Source organism: Urocampus carinirostris, chromosome 17 (assembly GCF_059441175.1).
Source record: "Urocampus carinirostris isolate Australia breed hairy pipefish chromosome 17, RoL_Ucar_1.0, whole genome shotgun sequence".
Classification (NCBI taxonomy): Eukaryota; Metazoa; Chordata; class Actinopteri; order Syngnathiformes; family Syngnathidae; genus Urocampus; species Urocampus carinirostris.
The window spans coordinates 25,998,463-26,016,191 of record NC_142365.1 but is presented as its reverse complement, the minus strand read 5'-3'; the positions used below and the strand labels follow the sequence as shown (position 1 = coordinate 26,016,191).

The following is a 17,729-nucleotide window of genomic DNA, read 5'->3' as shown; positions in this document are numbered from 1 at the left end:
ATAATGGCATTAATGTTATTTTGTTTGGGTTTTATTCTGACATTTGTAAATCAGATGGAAGTGATGTGCATATAGAGTAACATCTGTAACAGATCAAACCCAGCTTCAGCAACGTAAAAATATGACATACAGAATGGAATTTCAAGTTATTGCAGTGGATGGTCAAAATAATAACAAAGATGTTAACCATAATACACATAATGTCGATTAGATAATGTTATGTGTGTTTTCTGTATTGTGTCTTCCAGAAATTTTAATGAATCCTAAAACGGTCCGTGTGACCTTTAAAGGGACACTGTAATATTTGACCAGATGTTGTGGCTGTATTGTGTAGTGCAACTGGAAAAAGGTGCTCCAAAGCACAAGGAAAAATACAAATTAAGGAGACTCAGTGACCAGACTGCACATATATTCTTTCTTTTTTGGGGGGGGGGCATCTTTTCACAAGGTTTTTACGCTAAGGGCGAACCTGTAGCAGCAGTATGTGTGTGTGTGTGTGTATATATATATATATATATATATGTATGTGTGTGTGTATTTTAAACATATTAAGGTTTTTTTTTATTGGAGATGCTAAATAATACATAATGTCCCTCTAACCCCCAAACTGAGGTCATATTCCACAGTGCTAATTGGTTTAACATAACATTCTAGATTTTATCCTCTGGATTTTTGGCTTGATGGCAGCATAAATTGATTGTTTTTAATGGCTGGAATCTTTAAAGACCATTTAAATTTTCTGTAAAAGAAATTACGTAAATGATTGGATAATTTTTTCCAGGGTAAAAGATGTTTGTGCTGGTTCCAATAACTCCTAACTGAAAAATGCAAAACAATGTTAAGCAATGTGCTAACATAGCATCACAGTAGTTTTTTTACACCCTGAACTGGTTGCCAGCCAGTCGCAGGGCACACGAACAGACAACTCACTTGCTCATTCACACCTAGGGACAATTTGGACCGGCCAATTAACCTGACATGCATGTTTTTGGAATGTGGGAGGAAACCAGAGTGCCCGGAGGAAACCCACGCCAGCATGGGGAGAACATGAAAACTCCACACAGGAGGTTCCATCTCATGACCTCAGAACTGTGCCGCTAACCGCTGAGCCACTGTGCTGCACACCATTTTCATGTTTTGAAATTGTTTTCTTGGACTAAATTGTTGATGTCACCAATGTCCACTGTTCCTTTCCCTTATCGCTCACTTTATTGATAACTATTATTATAGGCAGAAAAGGGAAATAAAACACCCCAGAAAAATTCAGATAAAATGAGATGTGGTCCCTCTCAATCGTGCCGATTTACTGAACAGGTAGAAGAGATCAAGCAGTGCATCATCAACATTTGCTGTTACGGAGTGTAATTAAGTGTGTTTTTTCTTAGCAATATTTTCCCAAGGCAAAGTCCCACGACCCGCTTTTGGGTCCTGACCTTCTAGTTGAGAAACACTGATCCAAACTACAATTAGACTTTGTTATGTGCTTTGTCATAGGAGGGAGAGTTGAGTTCAGTTGTGTTTATGACGCCTCCATGATGTCGCAACTTCAGCTTCCGCGTTCATGCCATTTCTTAAGCCTAGAAAAACTCTGGGAACGCTTTTCATGGCAACCTACGTCTACAGAAACAGAATATAGGCATCTGTCCTAAATTCAATACCCTTGTCACATTACAGGTGATGTGGCACCACCAGTAACTAATTTTTCTTGGGGAAAAAAAGTGTAAAAGAGTTGAAATTATGCCCAGTGTCTAGCAGCTTGTTTGCACTATGCTACTAAAAAGCAGTCAGTCAACAAAAGGGCGGTTGATTTTTGTTTTTGTGGTTGGTATCATATTTGTGCACGGATCAGGTCTGGAAAACGATTTCAGAAATAAACTCATAGAATGATTTTTTTTTTTTTTTTATCAATAAATACTGATTGGATGATTGGTGTTTTGGTGTCAATGGTTGTTTCCTTGTCCGATATAAAGCAATATACAATTTATCATATGTATATAATATACGCATGCAGTGGTTAGCACATTCGCCTAACACTCAAATGGCCCCTAGTTTGAGACCGGGTGGAAACATGTTGGCTTGAACACAAACTACTGAGACTCAGTGACATTTAAATCTAATTTTTTTCTTTTTTTGCCCGGCATTTTGCGAAAACAAAAAAAACGTAATGAAAAAAAGAAAGAAAATAACAGAAAATGGGAAAAAACTAATAACGAAATAAAGTGAAAAACACCTAAAAAGGAAAAAAATGAAAATAAGAATGATGAAAGAAGAAAAGTAAAGGGAAAAAAAGAGAAGAAAGACAAAAAAGAAGTGGTGGAAAGGTGAAAATGAACAAAAATAAAAAGGGAAAAGAAAAGTTGAGAAAAAAAATAAAAAGAGGAGTAAAAATCAAATAAAATGAGAAAAAAAATATTTTTTTTTGTGAGGTGAGCCTCATCTTATCTCAAATACAAATTTTTTCGACCTGCAAGTCTATTAAAAAATAATTAAATATGTAAAAAGCATGCTTATATGATGTTTAAGTTTTCCTTATTTAAATTAAAATCAGTTTTTTTTTTTATATAAATGAAGTTTTTTTTAACCCCTAGGAGGCCTTAAATAGTACACACTATGCTTTTAAAATAACAATACAGTATAATAACGAAATTTGTCAAAAATAACGTATAATGGCGCTGTTTCAAATCTTCTGGAGAGCCTACAATTCCCACAATGCACCACACATTTCATTTCCGGTCCTGCGCTGTTTCTGGAGCGGATTGGAACCCGGAGTCAGGATTCGATAAATGAAGAGTCTTTAGGGGGGAAAAGGTAAGAATTTTCAGCGCCATTGTGGGACTCACTCCGGTCAATTCTTTCCACTGTTGGGTAAAAAACATGTAACTGGTCTGTTTGGTTCGCTGCGAGCTTCCGTTGGCGTTTCCTAGACGCGGAGGAACCGCGACTCCAGTTTGCCGCTTTGCGTCTCCCGTCCATCCGCCATGCCGACTGTTCTTTGTTACATTTTGTTCGAGACCAGACGCACAGATCGGAGTTAAAACCCGGCTTGCGGTTGGGAGCACTTGAAATCCTGGATCTACTCGTACTCCTCCTCCACACCTTAACACGATGACTTCGAAACTCTGCCTCCTGCCGAAAGTCGTCATATTTTTCCCGTGTAAATTCATGACAGCCATTGCCCAGCATTTAAATCTATCCATAAAATATTGTTTCCTTGGGTCCTTCCTGTTATTCGGTGCCATTTGAGTCTCAGTGACATAAAATTGTATAGTTATTGTCAAAAGGGGCTTGTACTTATTTTTAAAAGATGTCTTTGCATGCTTAACTGCCCTCTACCATAGTACACATTGATATATGTTGGGAAATAAATATTAAAATGTATCGTTTACCAAATTGTTCGAATTAGTTATCTGACTCATTAACCAAACACAACCTACATTCACCCAGCAATGCACGCTCGTTTCTTGATGGAAAATATGTATAAGAATAGCCGTCATTTTCACACGGGGGCAGATTTAATTTCATAAACAATTTAACTCAGTGAACTCCATCGAATATGGCCGAATTTGTGTCGTCGTAGTCTCTGGGGAGCCTTCTCTGAAGTCCTCTCTCTTCTCGGCCCACGACTTTTCCGCAAGATGGTGTCCCGGCTCCTCCCATGGGCGTGCAAAGGAAGCCCCACGTGGGCTCCACCACCTCGCCTCGATGTCAGCAGAACGTTTCTCAAAATATTGCCTGCCGTCCTCTGTCATCAGGGCCCCTCCGCGTCTGGATGCGCTGATTATCTTATCAGCCTCACGTCCCGTTCCCGCCATTCCTGTAATCATCATTCTCCACTATGGTGCACTGACCTCGCCCCACACAGCCCAGCCAGTGAATATCTTTTGTATTAAATGTAATTTGTATTTGATGGTACAAAATCCTTTATAGTCAGATGTATAAAATCCTTCATATGTATGTAGGATAAATTCATTTAAAAAAATATACGGTGATTGTTGTACAAATACATTAAAATGTTAGATCCCAGTCAGGTTTGATTGACTTCTGTTACAAATATAAGTGATAAAAATATAATTAATGGGTTTTCATCATTTCTATATTACCTCAATAATGATATTCCTCACCTAATATCAATTATACTTGCTAGTGCATTATTTAGGTTTAAAATCTCTAAAATATCTTGTGTCCCCGTGTGAACTATCCCCACACCCCATATCAGCTGGCTATCATTTTGGTCACATGACTCTCTGATGTATTAATATGTTAGAAAGAAAAACATTCAAGGAGGAGAAGAGAAAGTGCCACTCTTTAATCGACCCTTTTTTCATTTGTTAAAATTATGGTTTACTGTTAGGGATAAGCATAACATGCCACGCCGTTGTGCCTATCTATAGCGGGAATGGAGTTTTTTTATTTTTGGTAATTTTGATAATATGGTTAATAAACATATTGAAAACATTTTACAGCAATAATAGTGTACTAGATTCTTTTTCATTATATTAGTAGTAATGGCTCAATTATGCATACAATATCCCCACTATTACTGTGCCCCTGTTACTCCTATGCACTGTAACAGGGGACACATTTTGCCCATGTCACGTGTGAAGTCATCGGTTTAAAAAAAAGTAAAATAATTATATCCTGGGCAGGACCAATACATTATTCCTATAGTTTAAATGTCCCTCTTTTAGATAATTTTTTTAAAACATTGAATATTTTTTGAGTGATGGTTACTATGCTGAAATGGCACCAAATAGTAAGAATGACCCAAATAGGAAATGGGGAATGCTTTAGAGCAGGGGTGGCGAACACGCGGCTCTAGAGCCGCATGCGGCTCTTGGCCAATAAAAATACGGCTCTTTGCCTCATGATATTTTCTATATACTGTGGCTCTTTGCCTTGTTTCATGTTTAGTTTTTTGGGTGTTTATTTCTTTGAAATCAACACAAGAACAATACTTGTTGTATTGTAAGGAGAGGAGTGTGTAATGGGAAATAATATGTTTTAATTGTGTGTGTCTGTCTGTTATGGCAGGTCAGTTCGTGGTGTGGCTCTTTGACTCCCACAGTTAAAAATTTCGGCTTTTTGTGTCAAACCGGTTCGCCATCCCTGCTTTAGAGCATTACAAGCAAAAACTGTCTTTTTTTCACTTCGTTCTCATTGTAAAACTGTCAACTTTTTGCTTTCCTAATTGTGACAATATTTTCTCTAATTCAGAGGTTGGCAACCTGGTCCTCGACGAACGCATGTCCTGCTTGCTTTTGGAGGTATTTTTAAATACAAATTATGAGCTCCTTACAATCCTGGTGATTGAAATCACCTAAATTGAAGAAGGGAACCCTCAAAAAACATGCAGGACATGAGACCCTCAAGGACCAGGTTACCCACCTCTGTTCTTATTGGTTGTTAGGTTTCCAGAATGGCAGCTCAAGCTCCAGATGAGTGCATCTGTGAGTATGAACTCCCTCCTGAATATTCTAAGCGTCGAAAATGGGAGTGACTGTTGTGGCGTTTTTTATGTGTCTGTGTGATACAGGGTGCGAGGACTGTGGGAAGTACCATGACTCAGAGTGCCCTGAACTAGGACCCCTGGTGACCGTCCAGGACTCTTTTGTCCTCAGTCGGGCCCGGTGAGCTTGCACTTAATAGTACATTGGGCTGGAGTCCATCAAATGTGGGCTGACAAAAGGTCCAGGTTCATGAGGGTGCTTGAAATCCTTGAAAATGCTTTAATTTTACTGTATTTTCAATGCTTATATTTTGGGTGAATTGCTTGTAAATGCTTCAATGCTATGTTTTTCAACAAGTCTGCTTAAAATTGATGCCCACATTGCCCTCTGGTGGCTTTGCTTTATCATTTCATTTCTTTTCCCATAGTGATTAATTGCAGCTAGCATTAGTTTGTACGGCATTGTCCCATGAGGCGTCGTTGCCTCCTACAGGTCGCGCCCAACTCACAGGTGCATGGTACACTTAAGCAGGACACTATGAAATGTGTATTAGTGCAAGGATTACGTATCAATTATGGGCATTTATTATAGGCCATGCAAAAAATTAAGGTTGCAGAGTCATACATTGTAATGGAAAGAACTCCCTGCAACTGAAAATGCAAGTTACATTCTACTGTAATTTTTACGCAACACCTATATGGGGAGAGATCTGTTCCAAAAACAAATGTATTCATAATTTACTCAAAATCCTTTGTTTTGATAAATTTACATGCAAGATTAAAAATCGCCACAGATATATTTGTGGCTCTGCAAAACATGTTTCACACCAGATTTTTTTCTTTTGATGGTGTTGGAGAAATTGGAAGATAGACTTTGAAAGTCCTTAAAAAGTGCTAGAATTTTGTCTTGAAAGGGGTGTAGGACCCAGAGCGTAGGTCTGATCTTGGCACATAGCGCATTTTTTAAAGTAATCACATATTATTGGTGTTTGAGGTAAGATCTTAGGCCTGAGCCAGGCCCAAAATCCAGGTCGTGTCTAAAATGTTGATTATTCCGTTTGGGTTCAGGCTGGGTGGTGCTTCTTCCTCGCTGCCTTTTTTTTCAATATCCACCCTGTAGTGTTATTGAATGCAAGTATTGTTAACAACCACTAGATTTAGCTATCACTTTAGGAATGAACGCCACTGCTTGTTCACGCCAGTAACAACAATGTGTTGCAACATGATGCCATGCTGGATGTTCTGTGAGTTCAAAAACAAACAAGTGTTCCATGAATCGGGTAATTCATGATACCCCCCGCATTGTTCTTTGTTTCTTTTTCTTTGTGGAGGATGAGCGCGATGGGTTTTAATCTCGCTCATGCGCTGCCTGAGCGTGGGCGCTTTGGCTTTCACAACCGCGGGTCGGTTCTGGCTGTATAGGCCCAATCTTACCTCGAATTGGTGGGGACAAAACAATTGGTGACGAAACTACGCCTTTGCTTATGACTTTATTGTGTATATCAGGGGTTGGGAAACTATGGCTTAGAGACATATTTGGCCTATTAATGACTACCGGTACCTATGGCTCCGTGACAAAATTCCGCCTGTGCAAATTTTTCCAGATCGTTCCACTTCAGGTAACTTCAAAATCAGGTATTTTGCGTACATAGCAGAGCTACTTCATTAAAGTGGTTTGTTGGTCCGGTATGTAAAGGGGACAGGTTTACCTGCAGTTTACAGTTGAGGTGTCACACCAACAGACACCATTTTGGCTGTAAATCACTACATAATCCTTTATATGAAAGCTCATTAAATAATGTATGTATACTGTTGAGAAAAAAAATACAAGCTGTAATTACCCACGAACGCTAGCCAATCAAGCACAGAACAATTTGATTGGGTGGGCGGAGCTATGCAACACACCACGCTCCCCTGTCTTTCACACGCGCCCACTGTGCTGTAGGAAAATACATCTATGAAGTTTTTGTTTGCAGTTTTTTGTGACATATTTACAAAATAACTCTGCTTGCACCTTGTTTTGAAACCATTATTTACGAAAAATGATGGTCAAAATGAGCCTCAATGATCTTAAGTATCTGTGGGAGGGAGACAAGTTCAATGTGGTATATTTGTAGATATGGGACACAGGCTCTGGCATTATTAATTCTAGATTTTATCAAATGATCTAACGTCACACAGAGAAATTAAATTCATATCTCTGAAAAATAAGCTTTTGTCGAGCGGGCGAATTAGGCAGTTTTGCTAATTCTTTTCTTAACATATATGGTTTGGCTCTGTCTAAAAAATTCAAAATACTTTTCTATTATGACTCTTCGGGTCAAGAAGGTTCCCGACCTCTGGTGTACATCTTTTAAAGAAGAGGTGGATAACCTCGTTACATGAGCACATTAGTCCTGCATGCTTTTTTTGCCTTAGTTAATATGATTTAGTTTCTCAAAGACTGGTAATTCAAATAACCAGGGTCATTCTCAAACCTCCTTCATAACTCTCTAGTAAGTTGATCATTTTTATCACTTGTGTTGAAACTCCCACAACATGCAGGGCATGTGGCCCTTCGGGACAGAGTTGACCCCCTCTTGATCTAAAGCATCTTAAACTTAATTCCAAAAGGGCCACGAATTTGCATGTTTCAGAGATTCTTCTTTAAACTTTCACCTGATCCATTACAAAGGTATGCTGAAACCTGCTTAATCTTCTTGATTTATTTTCTCTGCGTTTACGGAAGGGAAAAACACGGGGTCATTTCAACTCCTTCTTAGTAGATGGAGATTATTCCATGCAGCTGTGAATTACTATTCCAAATTTCACACCACAGAAAAAGACAGATCAAGTTTGTTTGCACATGTTGAGCATGTCTAAAGCAAATAACAGAGAGATATGGATTTTATTATCGTCAAGAGAAAGCCACTAAAGTGAAGTGTTTAGGATTTCATGGAAAATCTGACTAAGCAAAAAAGGGAATATTATTAATTGAAGTCGTTTTGGTTTTGTTGGTTATTTCTTTTTAGAAATGTGAATACATTCTACCATATTTGGTTTGAACTGCACAATTCTTGAATTCAATACATTGGGTGAACTTATATTTTTTTCTTTATTTGGGTCGCAGCTTGTAATTAGGTTGGTATGTTGGGTACTGAAGTCAGACAAGTTGAGGACCACTGGTCTAGTGAACCAACCTAATTGAACCTACTGAAAAGCTAAAAAATATATACCAATATGATCTAATAAACAAAGCAATATTTTCTTTTGGCTCTGTCAGTTATCTTTCATTTTCAGGCACAAAGCTTACATTTCCTTGATTAAAAAAAATCCCCGTTGAATGAATAGTAAATGAAAGATTATTATTCAGACACGATCAGTAGCCAATATTTTAGAAAAAGTGGGCTACAATCACTCAAACAGAAATAAAATAATATCATTCACTAAACCACAAATAAAATAAAGTGCAAGAAGTAACATACAGAAAAAAACAAAGATAAAATGATTCTTGGTGTATGGTACAATAGTTAATCAAGATAATTTCCTGGGCTGAAAAAAACCTTGTCCAAGGTTGAATGTGGCCCCCGGCCTTGACTTTGACATATGTGCTTAAAAAAAAAGAGGAACTCTGACTTTTTGCGGACCGAAACCTGACACAAGTGTTTAGATGTTTCTCTTTCCCCACGCACTTTGATAGCTCTACAGAAACCAGACTAACAATCTTGTTGATGTGGTCTAATTGCGTTTAACAGGGGGAAACTTTAAACGTGTTAGAATCCAGTCCTCGATTACCGGAGGTCTGCATGTTTTAAGTGGGTTCCCTCCTTAAACACAGGTAATCACATCAAAAATCATTTTAATCATGTTTTTGCTGAGCTTACTAATCTGAGTCCTGCCATGTGCAAAAGTTTGCCGACGACACTGCGATCGTGGGATGTATCAGAAACGGGCAGGAGGAGGAGTACAGGAAATTGATTCAGGACTTTGTCCGATGGAGCGACGCAAACCACCTGCACCTAAACACCACCAAGACCAGAGAGATGGTGGTGGACTTCAGGAGAACCAGAACTCACCCGGTTCCTGTAACCATCAAGGGAGAATGTGTAGAATTTGTCCAGACCTACAAATACCTGGGTGTGCAGCTGGACAACAAACTGGACTGGACTGCCAACACAGAAGCTCTATGTAGGAAAGGGCAAAGTCGACTTTACTTCCTCAGAAGGCTGGCGTCCTTCAACATCTGCAAAAAGCTCCTGAAAATATTCTATGAGACAGTAGTGGCAAGCGCCCTCTTCTATGCGGCAGCGTCAAGAAGAAGGATGCCTCTCGTCTCAATAAACTGGCTAGGAAAGCGAGCTCTGTTGTGGGCAAAGAGCTGGACAGCCTAACAACAGTAGCTGAGAGACGAGCACTGAAAAAGCTGAGGTCAATCATGGACAATCCATCGCATCCACTACACAGCATTATCTCCAGACAGAAGAGCAGTTTCAGCGACAGACTGCTGTCACTGTCTTGTACTACGGACAGACTGAAGAGATCTTTTCTTCCTCATGCCATGAGGCTCTTTAACTCCACCCGGCAGAGTAAAGGCCCACATTAAACCACACCACCTACATTGGATATTACCGAATCTTACTGCAATATGTATTCTGTGTAGCACTATTTAGTTACTCTATATAACACGCTACAGTGGGCATTTGCACGTCACACTGGGTATTTGTATATTGTATTCTTTTGGCTTTATTATTGTACTGTTCTCAGCTCAGGGATGCTGCTGGAAATGTGAATTTCCCTTAGGGGATGAATAAAGTATCTATCTATCTATCTATCTATCTATCTATCAGGTGTGTGTGAAAAGGAAAACCTTTACCTTTTAGGTAAATAATTTAATCCAATTGACTGGAAAATCATAGCCATAATGGTTCATGATGTTAATAAATACATGCATAACTGCTGTCCCGGAAACAAAGATGGCAGATTTGTGTTTTAATTCCATTCACCACTCCAACAAACACACCAAACCAGGGGTCTCCAACCTTTTTGAAGCTAAGAGTTACGTTTTGTTACTATTTAGTGGGCAGGGCACCCAATTTAATATGCATTTTAAAAATTTAAATAAATGAAAGTGAATTATCTGGGCTTGTGAGTAAAGTACAAGCCTGTAATGGTCTCACAAGTCCCTTCAAAGGCCACACAATCATTGATATACCAAAGGGGCGGAAGACAGAAGTTAATGGAAAATTCTAAAGGCACCAGGTTCATGGTCTTTCTTCCATACTGAATCCAGCAGGTGCTTTGATAATATTCAAGGCAGGCCTCAGGGCATTCCGAACACCTCTTAGAACAATGTAGAGAATGTATAATGACTAGAGCAAGGGTCACCAACCTTTATCAGTTTGAGAGCTATTTTTTGTTACTAATCAGAGCAAAGGGCCCCGGTTTGAGATACATTTCTAAAATAACAATTTATTATGTGAATCTGATGTTGTTTTTACGTTATTACCAATAACGTAAAAGAAGGGTTAAATAGATTTTCAAAAACTCCCAAAATGTTTTACAATGACCCGGTTCTACAAGTATTTTAAGAACCGGTCTGCGGGCACCTCAGCTGTCCTTAGGGGGCACACTAATACCCGTGGGCACCACGTCGAAGATCCCTGCACCAAACGATATGCATGTTTCCACCAGTAAAGCAGGACTCCATAAGTGACTTTTTGGGAGGTCTGTGGGACCTAGGCCTGGTTTGTGATGATCGCACTGATGGGATAATACCCACTTTGATTTGTGATTAATCCATCACTAATTGGATGGCCACCTGTTTTTATTGGCAGTCAATCTTTTGATTAGAGTTGAAAAAATATTGATGACACATTAAAAAAAACTGAGCTCATACTACTTTTGTCTGTATTTTAATTGAGTTGATCTTAAAAATATACCTTAGTCCTTTAAAGGTGTCAAAGTCCAATAAACTGAGGGCCGTTTTAGCTATATGCCAAGGGCCGGACGGATGGAATGCTTATTGAAAAATGTTAAATGCTGCATTTTGCTTAGTAAACCCAAATTAACTTACTTAAAACTAAATAAATATATTCCAACATGATCAGATAATTAAAGCAATTGCTTCTCATAGCAAACATTGACTTGAGATATACTTGCAGATTCCTTTAACAACAAATTTCTATTCAACTTCAACTCCAAGAAATATTTTAGAAAATGATAGTTTGTTAAATGTACGCACTGCAAGAAATAGCTTGGCAATCATATTGAGGGGCAGATGTGCGAATGTTCTTTTTTTACCCGTTTGCATTGTGGGAAATGTAGTGGCTGTTCGTGTAAAATATCTTTGGGTTGCTGAATTGCTGCAATCTGCGGGCCGGTTCTAATATTGACTTAAAGGGGCAGTTTGTATGATTTCACCACAAAATTTCACTGTATAGTGCAAATAGAAAGCGAGTGCTAAAAAGCACAAGGAAGAATCAAATCTACTGCAACTCAAAGTGACTAAAAGCACTAGATTACTTCCAATTTTTTCGCCCAGCCCTTTTTAGGTTTTTGGGTGCCCGTAGCAGCAAGAAGACTAACAACTATGTCAACTCCTTTTAAATCAGGGTAATTTAATATCAAATAAATGCTGGTTTCTTAAACTCCAAGTATTTTTAAAAAATCATGTTTAAAAGAAAGTTTGTGTTTTTGCTTATTACTGTTGGGAGTTTTTATGTTTGGAATTTTTTTACCACAAATATGCACTAAATAACACACACTGTACCTTTAAGATTATGCCAGGGGCCGAAAAAAACCTTTAGGGGTCAAATGTGGGCCTTGACTTTGAAAATACAATATATGGTGTACTTCCTTTAAAGATTTGCAGTTACAATTTTAAAATAAATTTGTTATTCCTATGTTGTTTCAGTTCCTCAATTCCAAATAGCCTGGAGATCAGACACTTGGCAGAAGGTGACGAGGGGGTTTTTGTCCTGCAGCGGCTGGTCAAAAGAACCCGTTTCGGGCCCTTCGAGGCTAAGCGGGTTTCTAATTTGGAAAAAGATGGAGGTTTTCCCTTGAAAGTGTGTTCATGTGATTCTTGAAATATAAATATACCTTGAAACGTGTAGTTAAATTTATGTGCTTCCTTCACCTCAGATCTTTCTGAAGGACGGCACCGTGGTGTGTTTTGACTGCAGTAGTGAAGATGACTGTAACTGGATGATGCTGGTCCGGCCTGCTACAGATTACCAGCACCAGAATCTGACGGTTTATCAGCAGGATGATGAAATCTTCTTCAACACATCCCAGGTTTGTATGCGCAGCCAATCCCAGTTGAGTTCTGAGTGTCTATTGGCAGTTTGTGCCATTGTATGAGCAGGATGTTCTGCCAGGATCAGAGCTGAGAGTCTGGTATGGAGCCTTCTACGCCAAAAAGATGGGAAAACCTGTTCTCAAATTTCCTGTTCCGGTTCAGTCGCTGCCACCTCAAGGTCTTTGAAATTTTAATAATGATAATTTGTATCTGTGCTTTTCTGTATCAGTGGTTGTCAGTTGTTTCTTTAGGGATGCACTGCTTTTTTGAAATATCTTTAAGCATAGTACCCCTAAAATAGTGCAAAGCTCTTTGGGTTGGGGATATTCAATCAGGATAAGGAATTTTGGTGTACTTTTTTAACAAATTAATTTGATATGATTTAACAAACCTTTCTGGCCACCTTAGAAGCCTGCAGACTGGTTTTGAAAAAATGTCAATTTGATTTTCTAGGTAATTTCATTTTTGCTGGCATGATGTTTAGAGTTTGACTGAGCCTATTTTAACCTCCAAAGATTATAATAATTCAAATAGTAACAACATAGTAATAACATATTATTTTAGATATTTTTAGGGGCCACAATATATAAAAAACTATTACAGAGAGTGGGAATAGTGCGTGAATGTCTATTCGAGCACTTATAAGAGAGACAAGTACATGGACATGCAACTGAGGCAGCTCGACTGAGGTTACAATGATGATTTCAGCCAGGAGATGACATCCCCAAGTAGAATATTTTGAATTTACATACCCTTCCTTTAACTCAGGGATCCTAATGCAGACTAAAGTGACAAATTAGTACACAAACACTCAATTATTTATTCAATGATTTAAAATTCTTAATTTCAATTTTATTATTAAATGAAAAAGTTTACTTGGGTTTGGGAACTTCGCTGTTAGATTTAATATTCAGTATAGTAAGGAGCTAGAGCTTCTTTCAACTTTAATAAGAAAAATACTATAACTAAGCAAAATTACCCACCAGTGAATCAAAATTTAAAACTACAATTTTACTATATTTCCCCCCCCAAAAAAAAATTAAACCTCTATTGCAATATCAGCGGCCTTTTTCAAACCATGGCACATGTTAAAATATGTTAAGGTGCTTCACCCTTTGAAAAAAAACTTCTCAGCTCTGGTTTCTTTTTTTAACGTTTAAAAGAGACATTGTGTAAATATTCTGCGCCTCTTAGTGGTTAAAACCTGTATTCATTTTTTAAAAAACAACTTTTATTTTAATACTAAGGAAGTGTACTTAAACTGTCATACAAATGTTCATTTCTTTTTCAAATACTCTTAGATCCAAAAAGATTTTTAGTATTTAAGTATTTATTTTGCCTAATATGAGGCTCAACTAGAGGGAGCTGACACGATTTTCCACCAGTAGCAGCTAAGGATTAGACCTAAGATTTATGGCCCGAACCCGAACCCGAGGCAATTTCGGGCCGGGTCGGGCCTGAAATGTCAGTCATACGGTCGGGTCAGGTCGGGTTCGGTCCTGCTTTTTTTTTTTTTTTTTTTTTTTTTTTTTTTAAATTAATAATTATAAATATATGTTCATTAAAAATATATACTTAAACTATGTATGGATACTAGACCAAGGAATACTTGTTATAAAATAAATAATTTGGATAAAACGGAGAAGGAGCTGTAATTGCTTTTAACGGAGCCAGAGCATGCTCTGCTCTGTGCACGTGACGTGACGTGAATGCTGTCCTCTTAATAATCTTCCCCTCCGCTATCTTCAGGCATTGGGCAGAGGACACCCTAATAAAATCACGCTTTATTGTTTAAATAAACGCGTTATATAGACTAGGATCTCCCAATTATTATAATTAGCTCGCTTTATTGTTTTAATAAGCGTTTTATATAGAATACGATCAGGGGGGGGGAATTTTCATAGGAGTCGGAAAAGGGCACAACACGTCAACATCCCCTCAATGAAAGTGCTGCGCTAAAATCTTAAGGACGTACTACTACTGCTGCTGTGGATTATGGCCCAATGATCAAGTCGTCAAAATGACGGACGCCCTTAAATGTTTTCGCTACCTCAAAAAAAAACCCGTCAATGACAGATTGTCGCTTAATGTAACATCTGCAGTGCAGACACAGAAATATAAAAGATGTAAATGTTTATACAGTTTTATTTAACTTAGGCCTAGATGTTGTAACAAAAGGCAGAGTTTAATTTGTTATCATAAATCACCCCTCCTTATAAATAAAATATGTAATTTCGGGCCGGGCCAGCAGTAATTAGTCGGGCTCGGTCCGGGTCGGGTTTAATACCCCTCGGGCCTGCGTCGGGCTCGGGTGCTTTTTTTTGGCCCGATCTTACCTCTACTAAGGATACACGAAAAAAAATAAAAACCTTGTTAAAAGATGAGAAGAAAATTTTTCAGTTTGGCCACTTTGAGTCTCCGTAGTTTGTAATCTTCCGTGTGCTTTTAGCACTTGTTTTCAGTTGCACAACAAAGTACATTTTAAAAATGAAACACTCTCTGGGGATAACTTTGGTTTTCTGTACAGTATCTATTTTTTCCTCAAATAATTTCAAATATTATCAGCATTTCAATAGGAAACTTTTTTAAGGTAATTGAATATATCCTGTGGTACAAATATCCCCATCTGAGAAGCACTGTTAAGTATAATAGACAGGTAGTTGTACAGTATATGACTATACTCTCTGACCTTGTATCAGAAACCTGTGAAAAATCCAACTCCTCTCTACCTCCTGTGACCAACGGCAAAAATGCAGGTAAGCCAGTTTAAAGATTGTGTGTTTTGTAAGTAAGTTGCTGTGGGAACCCAACAACCTCACTCAGCATGAAAATTTAGACCGCGGGAAGTCATAAATGTGTTTTTTCAGTCAAGCTCAACACTTGTTTCTTTTTTTGCTCCTATTTCACATTTCTGCAGCCATCACTGAGGTGATGGCCACTGCAGAAATTCCAGGTGACTCTCTACCACCAAAGGAGGAGAGCACGTTGGGCCCAGGCGGGGCCCCCGGCCCCCTCGCCGCTCGGCCTCCCATGAAGAAGGGCCCCCCTCGTGGAAGAAGAGTGAAGGGCCGCAGGCCGAGATCAGTGCCAAGAACAAGCAGGGGCAAAGGTGAGAAAAACAAATTGTAGTGGTTGGTCTCCTTTCTTTAGTCTTTCTCTAAGGGAGTTGGACTGCTTGTTACATTTTTTCTAACAACAGTCCAATATCCATGATTCGTTCAGGTGCTTGAAATCCTTGAAAATGCTTGAATTTTAATTTTGTAGTATTTCTGTGATAGTATTTTCCTCTTATTGTGATTGTAATATTTTCATACTATTTATGTAGTATTTTTAAGGATTTCCATAGTAAAATTTCTTTATATATTTGTAGTATATCTGGATTGTTGCTGTAGTTTTATTTTTGTTCTGTAGGACTATTTTTCTTTTATAGTATTACCGGAGTGGTATTTCTTTTCGTATTTCTGTAGAGGTTTTTAAGAAGTATTTCCATAGGAGCATTTTTTGTAGTATTTCAATAGAAGCATTTTTGTAATATTTTTCTAATATTCTTGTAGTATTTTGTAAGTATTTCCATAGGAGATTTTTTGATAATATATGACATATCTGCAGTAGTTTTGTAATATAAGTGTAGTTGTACTTTTGTAGTATTTTCAGTTTGGTATTTCTGTAATAGTATCGAGACCGGGTGGAAACATTTGTTGGCCTGGACAGGGATGGCCTACACCAGGCTGAACTTGCCTAACATAAGCCACATGAAATGGTGTCCCTACGACCTGTGTGGTTGAGGGACACAACCACCCACCCACCAGTATTACTCTAGTGGTATTTTTATCCATAGGAGTATTACGTAGTATTTTTGTAGGAGTATTCCCGTAGTTGCTTTTTTGTATCAAAGTATGACTGAAGTTGTATTTTTTTCTATGTTTTTTCAAATTTCACAATAAAAGCAAAATAATATATTAGGTCCCTGTTTTTACGCACTAAATTCCCTATTTAGTTTTGGAGTAATTTCGTAGTATTTTTGTAGTATTTCTGAAGTAATATTTTTGTTGTAGAGACATAAAAGAACAATGAGGACAACAAAAAACATTTTTATGGGTAGTACTCTATTTACTTAAATACCGTGTATATATATGTACAGTGTATATATATATATATATATATATATATATATATATATAGTCCTTACATAAAAAAGCCTGGGAGGCCGAGTTTGCCCACATCTGTTCTAAAATATATTCCCATGTGTGTAGATGTGAAACCACAAGTGGCGAGTCCGGAGTCACTTCCTTCCGAGTCAGCGTTTACTACGGAGAAGAGCCGTCATTTCGGAACTACGGACGTCGCCATCGTGCATAGAAGACATAAAAATCGAGAGCACAAAAGGGTGTACCGCTGCTCTCTGTGCAACAAAGTCTTTCAGAACAGCAGTAATCTGAACAGACATATCCGATCACACGGTACGCGAACACTTTTCATCTGACATTGGTAGTCTGTTGTAAGGATCGACTGATATGCGTTTTTCAGGGCCGATACCGATTATTAGTACTCAGAGTATGCCGATAACCGATATTTGGAGCTGATATTCATTTACAGTAAAAGCTTAAAACTTGGCGGTAGACATTTTTAATAATGCTTGAAAAAAACAAAGAATATCTCTTATGAATTAAAAAAAAACTTTAAAAGCTCTCTGAAACATTTTAAAGTTAATGAACTGGAATTTCAACACAACTAAAATGACAAATCTTTCATTTAAACCAAAAAATAACAGTGCAGGAAACAAAATAAGGCTTAGCAGTGAGTCGCATTAAACTTAAATAGCTCCCTGATTTTTTTTACAGCAAATAAATGTCAATACAACCAACATGAATTAAATTAACATAAAACAAAAAATGCATCATAATTTCAACAGAGCTCGAGAATTGAAAAGTGTGGGCACTCCTATTTTAGAGCCAGATTGACAAACTAATGTTATGGTAACAGCTAATCAGTCAGCCTTCCACC

At 38.0% G+C, this 17,729-nt stretch overlaps 1 protein-coding gene across 2 annotated transcripts in view; it reads left to right on the top strand.

Annotated features, from left to right (window-relative positions):
• Positions 1–2,703: 2,703 nt before the first annotated feature.
• Positions 2,704–17,729, top strand: part of prdm15 (PR domain containing 15) — a 37,345-nt gene continuing 22,319 nt past the window's right edge. The window contains exons 1-9 of one of the 2 annotated variants that reach the window (XM_088321336.1): positions 2,704–2,808; positions 5,408–5,447; positions 5,534–5,627; positions 12,339–12,492; positions 12,569–12,721; positions 12,792–12,903; positions 15,425–15,481; positions 15,643–15,834; positions 16,979–17,185. In XM_088321336.1, the coding sequence (XP_088177462.1) occupies positions 5,417–5,447; positions 5,534–5,627; positions 12,339–12,492; positions 12,569–12,721; positions 12,792–12,903; positions 15,425–15,481; positions 15,643–15,834; positions 16,979–17,185 (1,000 nt within the window). In that variant the 5' untranslated portion in view covers positions 2,704–2,808; positions 5,408–5,416. The other variant, XM_088321337.1, reaches the window with a different exon arrangement.